This window comes from Callionymus lyra, chromosome 4 (assembly GCF_982586985.1).
Source record: "Callionymus lyra chromosome 4, fCalLyr1.hap1.1, whole genome shotgun sequence".
NCBI classification, from domain to species: domain Eukaryota; kingdom Metazoa; phylum Chordata; class Actinopteri; order Syngnathiformes; family Callionymidae; genus Callionymus; species Callionymus lyra.
The window spans coordinates 37,650,476-37,661,349 of record NC_141821.1 but is presented as its reverse complement, the minus strand read 5'-3'; the positions used below and the strand labels follow the sequence as shown (position 1 = coordinate 37,661,349).

Below are 10,874 nucleotides of genomic sequence, written 5' to 3'. Positions count from 1 at the left end.
GTTGGGACGTACGCGATGAAGTACCAGGATTTGGCTCAGTTGCTGTGTCTGTTCTGCTGTCTGAGTCCAATCCAGGGTAAGGCATGAATAAGAAACCATTATGTCGTCATCTGACACTTTTACTACACAAAGAGACACAAGCCTTGATTTAATATAATATAAAAGTCTTGTTTAGAACTGCCAAGGAACTATCAACTGTTTGACTTGAGCCAGCTAGCTTGTGCTGCTTGATGTTTATCTTAAACATTCCCAAATAGATATTTTGACTTAATTATGATCCGTCTGTGTTATTTAATAAGCGTTATAGTGCACATTTAAAATCAACTCATTCTGTATTGTTTTCTGTTCAATATTTTGTGATGTTTATTATTATTTTGTATCTTCTGCACAACAAACCCCTTCAGAGCTGTGTGTGTGTTTACAGTGAGTGCAACCGTGGAGAAGGAGCTGTGGGATTTTGTCTTCAAGGACTACAATGTGAAGGTGCGGCCAGCTCCGACCCCGGAGCAGAGAGTGGTCGTCCGGGTGGGAATGACGCTTTCCTCATTTGTGGGATTGGTGAGATGCTAAATCAACTTCACTTCCACACCATGGTTAATCTTTTGTTTTATTCTTTAGACTATGACAGAACTGACATTTTTGGTTACTTGTTTGGCCTTTTTTTTCTTCTGTGTCAGTTTAAAACTTATTTGAGGTTATATAGAATTCAAATATTATGGAAATCAGTGTGCCCTCTCTTGGCCAGTAAATTTAGGACACTCCATAACCATCCCACTTCTGCCACCATTTATGGACAATAGAAACTGAATATCCCAAATTATCCTGAAAAAGAAAAGTTTATTTTCAACAGTTATCAACAAATTGTATTTACCTTGTATGTGTTGATGACGCCTCATGAAACAGCTGATGTTGTGTTATGATGCAGTATCTTAATTTTTAATGACCACTAGATGTCACTTTCTGCTTTTTTATATTTATTTTAAGTTTTCATTGAACTGGTAGATCATAGCCAAGTATTATAAAACAGAGAGTGCCATCTAGTGGTCTTTCAAAATGAATATCTCATCAGCTGTTTTATGAGGCCATATCAACACATCAGTAGTAACTACATAACAATGTTTTTGTGGGACAGATGGACAAAATATACTGTAGGTTGTATTTGTAATGGTGCAGTAGGTTAAAAGGTCTCATCTGACTTGTACAGGTCATTTCTTTTGGTATTCAGTCTATTATTTTCAACACTAACAATACCTTATGACACTCTGACGGTTTGATTCCAACTTTCAGAACATGAAGAATGAAGAAATGAGCACCATCGTGGTGATGGACCTGGTAAGTAACTGTCGCGATTCTTCGCCTTAGGAGTAGCGAGTACCTCTATTAAACCTTTTTCAAACCCTACAAACAGGAGTGGACAGATTACCGGTTTAAATGGAATCCAAGGGACTATGACGGGGTTCAGGTGCTGCGCATTCCATCTGCTAGAGTTTGGCTGCCTGACATTGTCCTCATTAACAAGTAGGAAAAAAAGAAACTTTCTTTAAATACTTGGAAATTGTTTGATGAACTGTGAAGTTCCAAAGCCTGGTTACTTTCAGATTTCTGCCTGGAATTGTCACACTCTGACTACTTATTAAACATAGTTCATAAATCTACATTTTGTTCAGCCCTAGACTTAGACTGTTAATAGACTGTTTAAATATTTTGGCCCCTTGTGTTAAAGTTCGACAAGCCTGGTTTGAACTGTCCAACATTGGGAAAGAAATAATTTACCAGTGAGGTAATAAAGGACCAAAATAGAGAGTTTCTGGCTTCAATCTTCTCATAAAAATCTCCTCTTAACCTAGCTACATACATTACACTAAGTTAACTATAATTTCAGCACATTAATTAATAGTGATTTAAGAAAATTCAGCTGTGTTTCCTGGCTCCAGATATGATTTGTACTGCAACATTAGCAGACTTTCTTGTGAGGATCATTAAACATCCAGTAAAATGAGTCAATTTATTCTCTTTTTGCCACGGGTTTATAGTAGTTTTAGTGTAAGAAGATTCTCTTAAAAAGTGTTTTAACCAATACTCCTTTGGTTAAACATGATGAAGATGCATACCTCTGCCAAGGAGTGTGTGTCATTGTAGTTTTTATGCTTGTTCTGATGTTAGATGATGTCATTTATTTCTTTTTTTGTTTATGCAAATATAATGTCAAAATTAATGTCTCTTCGATATTTTCAAATTGTTTGTAGCAACGATGGGGTCTTTAACGTAGCCCTGCCGGTTCACGTTCAAGTCTACAGCAATGGCAGAGTGACCTGGACACCTCCTGCTCTCTATCTGAGCTCATGTGGAGTCAAAGTTAGAACTCGCCCTCTCAACTCGTCCTTTGCTGTTACATCCCGTGATCAGGTTATCTCCTCTTTTCAGGTTGAATATTTTCCCTTTGACTGGCAGAACTGCACCATGCAGTTCCGCTCGTACACGTACGACTCCACTGAGATCGAACTGCAGTACGCTCTGGATTCTAAAGGAAAGGAGATCCAGGAGATAAGGCTGGACGACGCCTTCAGCGGTAAGTCAGGAGAAAGACAAAAAAAAGGGTTATGACCAGAACATGTAAATGTTAAAGCTATCAAAAGTGGAAAAAACTGATGTGATGTTTTATTACTCTCATAATTCACAAACCTTGGAATTTCTGCTCAGAGGGAGCGGAGTGGCACATCCGCCACAAGCCGAGCAGGAAGAACATGAACGATGACCTTTACGAGGACATGACCTTCTACTTGATCATCGAGAGAAAGCCTCTGTATTATGTCATTAACATCATCCTTCCTTGCATCTTCATTACCATCATTGCTATCTTCAACTTCTACCTGCCCCCTGATGCCGGTGAGACAGCAGTTTGTTTGCGGGAACATAAATAGTTGTCTGATGTTCATTCTATGTGAAGTCAGTCAGACACTTTTATTGACTGATTTCAAAGGTTTCAGCCGCAGACACATGACTGTGGATCATTTTATTACTTATTTTATGTAACTATAGACATTATCTAGTAGAACAGTAAACATGTTGATTTACCCATTTATTACCACCAAAGGGTGTCTCTGTGTATTTGAAAACGTGTCATGTAGAGTCAGATCAGGACAGGAAACAGTGAGGCTCAATGGCGTTTATCTTGACTATCCATATATTTCCCAGATTCTTTTATATAAGATAAAGTCATGTTTTTGTTTTGACCCTCCACTTTCCTACATGTGCACAGTGTTTCGAGGTTTTATAAATATATAATATATAATATAATATAAAACCTTTTTTTAAATTGTACATTTATGGAAAAGCTACTTTGTATTTCATTAGTTTCTGCACTTGGCATGTCATTTAATACATTTGTATTTGTTTAAAATAATTTATACTAATGAAGTGACACATATAAAGTGCAAAGTATGACCATTTAAAAGTATTAGTACACACACTTTTAATTGTAAATTAAAGTCAAAGTCACTCTTTCCCTCAACCTGATGGACCTCAAGGTAGTAGTTTAGCTTTGAGTTATAGTGACGCAAATAAATATTTTAGTATGCAACAACGATACACATTCACAACTCTAACTGACCCGCACTTGAGTTACAAGATAGTAAGATGTAAAACTTTGTCTTATCTGGTGTTTTTCAGTAAATTTTTTACTTTAAGTAATGCCATGTAACATTTGTTTGGTGCACCAGGAGAGAAGATGGGTCTGTCCATCAACGTTTTGCTGACCCTGACTGTGTTCCTGCTGCTGCTGGCAGACAAGATCCCTGAGACCTCCCTGGGGGTCCCCATCATTGTCAAATACATCATGTTCACCATGATCCTGGTCACCTGTTCTGTCATCCTCAGTGTGGTGGTGCTCAACCTCCACCACCGCTCGCCCAACACCCACCTCATGCCCATGTGGGTGCGCAAGGTCAGAACCCTGTTTACATCACTGAAAGGTCAACTCTTATCATGGTAACGAAAAGTCGACTTTAATTACAAGACTTAAACACATTTGAACACAGGAATTAAGATGCTAATGTATTCAGTTTTAAAGTTAATTAAAAGCCACTTGAGGTGGGATGGAGCGGATTACTCAGACTACCCCCTCAACGTACTAAATTATTTGATTCTGACATAAACACTTCCACACATTTTTTTGTTAATTAGAAAATTAAGTTGTGAATTAACCTCCATCCTCGACCTCAGCTGTTCTTTCTGTGTAATTAATTTAATGGAACTTAACTTGGACTTAATGCTCCGACAGGATTTCTGGGAGGTCGAAGTTTGTTGTGGAGAGAGTTGAAACGAGAACTAAGAAATTGACAATTGAACTTCATGGTGTTCGAATACAAGACTAAGAAGATTCGAACAAATTTAATCAAATTTATCTGAAGGTCTTTAGAATGAAGCAGGGAAAATCTTTTGTATTTCACAACCTACACCAGTCTCTCTCCTGAACCAGATCTTCATCCACTTGCTGCCACCTTTTCTGGGCATGAGAAGACCGAAAGTGGAGACCCCACTTCACATGCACGCCCCCATGTATCTGGAGTCCATGCCCCGCAGGGAGAAAAGGGTATTTGCTATTAGCAAAGCTGCTGACGAATACTTTATCAGGAAACCAGATGGATTTACTATGTTCCCCAACCCTAACAGGTGAGCCCCCCCCCCCCCTTAAGCTTAGAACATACAACCAGTAATTCACGAGACAGCTTAATATCCTATACTAAAATGTTGTTCGTTTCAAACTCTCTATTGGGACAAGAAAATAATGGTTTCACTGTCTCACAAGTATACGCACTCCATGAGTACGCAAAAAACAAATCCGTTCTGATGCTTTGAAACGGTGACACACTGCCAACTGGTGTCCATTAGTAGAACTACAACAGCTGTACAAAATAATGTACTGGATGAACAATTGTTAGTTAAAGACAATATTTATATTTCGATTTATTTTATTTTATTTCCTCACTCAACATTTTTAAAGTCACCATTAATCAAAAATATAATATTTAACAAGAAGGACTAGAAAGTGATGAGTGATGTAATGAGAAAATAATTTACTGTATTTAAGTGACTGTATAAAAGACTAAATTAAAGGCCATCTAATGTGTTGATTTGAGTGTGTCTTAAATTGATCTTGGACCTCTATTTTATTCATCAGTATGTCTGTTTGTACACATATGTTTATCCTAAACTCTTTTGAATATTGATGATTAATGTGTTTAAGCCTTTAAACTCTATTCTGGAGATTACATCTCGTTTACCATGACCATAGCCACTCTGCTGTGAAACATCGAGGTTTGTTGCCATGCATCAATCCCGGATGTCTTTACCTCCAAGAGACTTGTTGTATAAACAAAGCAGCGAGTGAAGCCATTATCACAGACATTGGAGAACTTTATTAAGTTATCGTTATTTTAGGATAAGTTGCAATTTAAGTAAAACATAAATAAATTCCAAGGATCAATAAACTTACTGGATGTCAAAAAAAGGAAGTGTGCTCTCAAGGAATCAGATCAAGAAGGCAGAGGTAAATGTTCAAGCACTAACCATGAGACCGCCAGTCATTCTTTAAGCAACAGAAAACAATATATAATGAAGTCACATGCAAGTTGGTCAACAGTATAGTCAATATATCAATTGTTTGAGATTTATTGTTGCTAATTCCCAACCAAACATTGTGTTGTTGGAGCCAGACGAGTCAATTTCTAGAACTAATGTCAGACAATCACATAACATCCTTGGCAGAGTTTATTTAGATAAATAGCAATATCCACAAAGCTCCATGAGGTCAAAGGAGAACACAACCCGGTTCCGATTAAATGAAACTTGCTTTAACATTTTAGAGTCAGCAGAGTCATATATATGGATCATAACTAATCTTTAAATCCTCAGTGTTGAAATATGTTTATTTTTTTGCGCCAATAAATTCTATTAACTTTTCTTTTTTTTTTTGATTATTTTTTACAGTAAATAATTTAATCTAACTGTGTTTAAACTTTATTTCCCCTGTGGTTGTGCAGGTTCCACTCTGAGGGCATGTGTTCTGACATGAGGAAGTTCATCGATGGCCCCAGTAGTTACCTGACACTTCCTGATGAGTTGAAAGCTGCCATTGATGCCATCACGTACATTGCAGAAGCGCTGCAGGCCGAGAAAGACTACGAAGCTGTAAGAACGGTAGCACCTCTGTGTTTGGATTGTACTTTAACCTGCTTCGTCCTCCTCTGACACAGCTCAAGGAGGACTGGCAGTATGTGGCGATGGTGGTGGATCGTATGTTCCTGTGGATCTTCGTTGTTTTTACAGCGGTCGGCACATTGGCTATTTTCACAGCAGCCAGTTTCAACCACACCCCCACTGACCCGTTCATACCCTCCTGAGAAGATGCTGCATCCAGGTGGTCGTCTTCTGAAGGAGAACTGCAGACGACTGTTTTGAATTCATTATTTTAATAAAAAAAGGAATAAGAAGAATTAGTCTTGAATTGAAAAGTGATATGATAAAATAATCGCAGAGTTTGATTTATTGTCAATTAAGATATTTAACATGATCCTCCCAAACTCACCAAAATTGTAACAACAAACTTTTCTGACAGAAGTTTCCCAGACTTCTTTTGTTATTTTGAAGGTTTTATCCAGCAACACAAAACAGTCAGCTTTACTCTTACAATGATTGCAACATGTTAGATGTTAAGATGTTAGACATTAATTAATATTTGATTCAAAACCAGCTGTACTTTAGTGTTTGTTCCCATTAGGTTTAACAGTTTTGAATGTTTTCTTGTCAAAATGTTCATTTTCCTTAATCCATTCTTACCTCAGTGTTGCATATGTTGTCGGGCCAGGTCGTTGGGTTTAGACTAAAAAATATGGATGATGTTGTCTACGACGTCACCTGTCTGTTACTGATCCATGGTTTTGATACCAATTACTGTTTACGACCTTCTTGGAAATTCAATCTTCTGATAAATGAACTACTGGCTGCTTAAACCACTACCATTCAGTTGATGCTAACAAGCGCTCATTTGACACAAACCAAGACCCAATCTGATTTTTACCTCCAATTTCTCTTTTACATTGGATAACTTTTAAAAAGAGGTAAGGTAAGGTAAGGTAAGGTAAAACTTTATTGATCCCTCAGAATCAGGTAATGCCGTTATTACTGGTAAAAAAGTGTGATCACACCAGCCACTTCAGAGTTGTCCTAAGTATCCAGAGATTTTCAGGGGATGCAGAACACAATCAACAGTTGACTCTCAATGCCATGATCAAATCCTTCCTCTGCTTTCTTCTTGTGACCTTTCTATAGGATGTCGGTGCAATAAACTGTGTTCAAAGGTTAAACCTGGATTATGAGGTTGATGAAACCCCGTGAAACAGTTGATGGGGTATCATGATACCGTGTCTATAATTTGAAAGTCCACTAGATGGTACTCTCGGTTTGAAAATGATGCCATGTTTCTTTAAAATAAATAGATTACATTCAAATATTATAAAGCAGAGATTGAAATTGGGTGTTACCTGTTTCACAAGGCCACATCAATCACTACTACTAATTTTTATCGAAATCAACTTTAATATCGTCAATTTGAGCAGTGATCGGTGTCAGCACTACTGTCTGAACTGTTGTATATGTTGTAATAAATAAACACATGCACATAACAGCTGATAGAATGAGCTTTGTGCCTCTGCGTGTAAGTTTGTGAGTACACGAGTGTGTTTTTTTGTGTGTGTACCAGGGTGTGTGTGTGTAATGGGAATTCCAGGGTATATTGGTGCAGCTGGTGAACTGGTGTGACACACTCTAGAGCTGAAAATACAAAAGGGATTACTCAAAAATATCCACCAGGCATGTGTGACACCACACACAGCTACACACACACAGCTACACACACTGAGAGGACACTACATAGTGGGCTTCCCTGATATTTGCTCCCGAACTCGTGCAGACATTCGTCAGCTGCAGCCTGACAGTCGGCAGCAGTTCTTTGTGGCGACACTGACATTTTTTCACTGTATTGAAAATTCGAGAGTGAATTTACAGAAAATAATGATTTGCCATTGTACAGGGTGTTTTATAAGTAGAGATGTCAACATTTACCTGGCAACTTTTAAGAAGGAACATGGTGATGCAGATGGAAGAACATTTAAAAAAAAAAAAAAACAGTATAATGAAAGTTTTATCCCCCAAATACCTGCAACCTCACATTAAAATTAACTATGAACAATACACACAAAAAGAGCCTTATTTTGAATGATGTACCATAGTTTTTAATAACAGGCATTCGATTCTGATCAGAGGAGAAACATTGAACAGAATCCAACTTTGAACAAATAAGGTTGAGTTACTGTTTCTGACCACTTTTGTGTAAACATCGTTCTGCATCTGTGAAACGCATGCCATGCATGACAGGTTCACACAAACACACAGGGGTCACTTTGACTGATGTATTTATAAATGATGTATGTTGAACACCGTGACAAGTGTATTTGTGTCATGTGGCCATTTCACCCACTTTACAGCGTTTCAATATGACAAAGAGTTCAAGTGCAGCCATGTAGCGCGGTGTCAGCTTACATGTAATATATTTGATGGAAGAAAATAAAGGCGAGAAGGGCCGTAGAAAAAGCAGCAAAAAAGAACGCCTTCATGTAAGAGCTTTCAATTAAAATTTGACTTACGAAGAAATTCCTTATATTGAGGAAAACATTTCAAATAAATATGTACTAAAATTAAATATTTAATGTTGCACTCGTTTTCTTATGAAGGTAGATATGTGGCCAATGTTTTTCAATACAAAACTAAAAGTAAATCAATCCATCATAAATGTTGCTTCAAAAAAACGAAATTTAAAAATAACATTTAATAAAATAAAAAAATATATACTTGAGAAACAACTTATTTAAAAAACAATTTTTATTGGAACTGTTTTCTTTGATTTATAAAACCTTTTTTTTTGTGTGTTTTGAGTCATTTCATTAAAAGGACATTTGTGTTCCAACGAATGCCCAAGAAAGCTGATTCAATTAAAAAAAGCTTTTTGTAATAAATAAAAACAACGTTCAAATCCCAAAAAAAAAAATAAAAAACAGGATTGAATCAACTTTTTTTTTTATTATTAAATAATAAGACACGTCATGTTTGCTGCTTAGATGGCTGTTGATGTTAAATTTGGCTTTTAATTAGATTAACATTAATATATATTTTTTAATAAAATGTCATCCTCAGATCTTATTTGTGTTTAGTTCAGTTAATTTCAATCTGTTTTTTAATGGGGTTTTTCAATCATTGAAAAAAAAATCAATTGAACAACTCAACTCAACTCAACTTTATTTATAAAGCGCTTTAAAAACAACAACAGTCATTACAAAGTGTTGTACAGTGACAAGAAAGCATAGTTAAAACACACAGAAGGAATATATGTGAATAAATAAATAAAAATGGCGAGGTCCACCTCTGACCGATGTGATGTTCATTATCCATCCCCCTCCACACGCGTCCTCCAACTCTCCACGTCTCTGCAGTCCTAACCTCAGATTGGTGAAAGCCGACAGGTGGCTGCCACCAGGCTTCCCGATACAAAAACATTCCTGTTTATCGTCACTCCCAGTCAGGCCGCCGTTTGTCCCAGAGACAGGACTAGACAAGACCAGGGAACTGGATCTGACACTCGGCGAAATCTCGACCAGGAACCACAGGACGGTTTGTTGTGGTGATCTCTCAGGGTTAGGGTGCAAGTGTCGGGACTGATGATCGATCTTCATCTACAGGGACAGTAAAGATAATGTGATGAATGCCACAAGTGGATTTTTTAAGATGAAAATCATATTGTTCCTCATGTGGAGCTGCTTCAGTTTGAACCTCATAGGTGAGTTGGATTATATTAATACATTTATTTTAGGATCCATTCAGAAAAATAAAAATATTTAACAATCTTTGTTAAAATTGTTACATTATTTTTTGTATTTTTATTATGTTATCAAAAAAGTTTCACACTTGACAAGGTTAGTAAGACACAGCTTAAGAAAATAGATGCCTTTGACCTTTGACAACATGTTTATCTACCTGCTGATGACCCTCAGCTGCTTCCTGACCAGTAGTCTGGAAGGAAGACTGAATTTTCCGTCAGGTGTTCTGCAATCCCAGCCTGATCTGATTATTGATATTATACGCTGATTCACACATTAGACACACACACAAACAAATCATAGACAAAGAAAAGTAGTTTGATCCTTCCTATAAAACAGACCGATCGGTCCCAAACATGTGTCATCCAGCTGAAAACAGTCGTGAAGCCACTAATGAAGCATCTTACCGGATGATTATTTGATAATCACAATCTATTTTAGTGGGAGGTGGCGCCGGAATGCCACTTATCCCTTTGATGAAGCTCCCCTGCCACATATCACTTACAGCCGTCACCTTTGCTACCAGTCTTACGCCGCCAACACCTGCCACCATGACCCGTCCTTCTTTGTCTTTCCACGTGTTTTCGGAATCAAGTTGGAATGAAAAGTGACTCGGACAAATGTTTAGAGATCTGTGTCATGCAGGGAATTCCAGGAATATACAAACGTCCCAAGGGAAACCAAGTCAGTGGTGGATAGTTGCAGGCTAAATTGACTGGACAACATATGCTACAAAAGAACCCGGATACACCCCCTCCAATTATAATACTATAAAGAATGAAAACAATTGCTGGTGTTATAAGGATTGTAAAGTTAACTGTGTAAGTAGGATTGTTCCACACAGATAGGAAAAAATAGGAAAACTCCCAAGTCCACTGACTTGAATAAATGAACAAAAACTTATCTTGGAATTTTTATAGGGCTTATATTTGATTTTTCTTTTTA

The 10,874-nt window shown here is 37.3% G+C and overlaps 1 protein-coding gene across 1 annotated transcript; it reads left to right on the top strand.

Moving 5' to 3' along the window:
• Positions 1-423: 423 nt before the first annotated feature.
• Positions 424-6,452, top strand: chrnb1 (cholinergic receptor, nicotinic, beta 1 (muscle)). Its single transcript, XM_087788313.1, has 10 exons — positions 424-558; positions 1,288-1,332; positions 1,409-1,518; positions 2,247-2,355; positions 2,425-2,569; positions 2,701-2,886; positions 3,720-3,943; positions 4,478-4,671; positions 6,042-6,189; positions 6,255-6,452. The coding sequence occupies exons 1-10, from the start codon at positions 532-534 to the stop codon at positions 6,399-6,401; spliced, it is 1,335 nt and encodes a 444-aa protein (XP_087644439.1). The 5' UTR covers positions 424-531; the 3' UTR covers positions 6,402-6,452.
• The last annotated feature ends 4,422 nt before the right edge of the window (positions 6,453-10,874 follow it).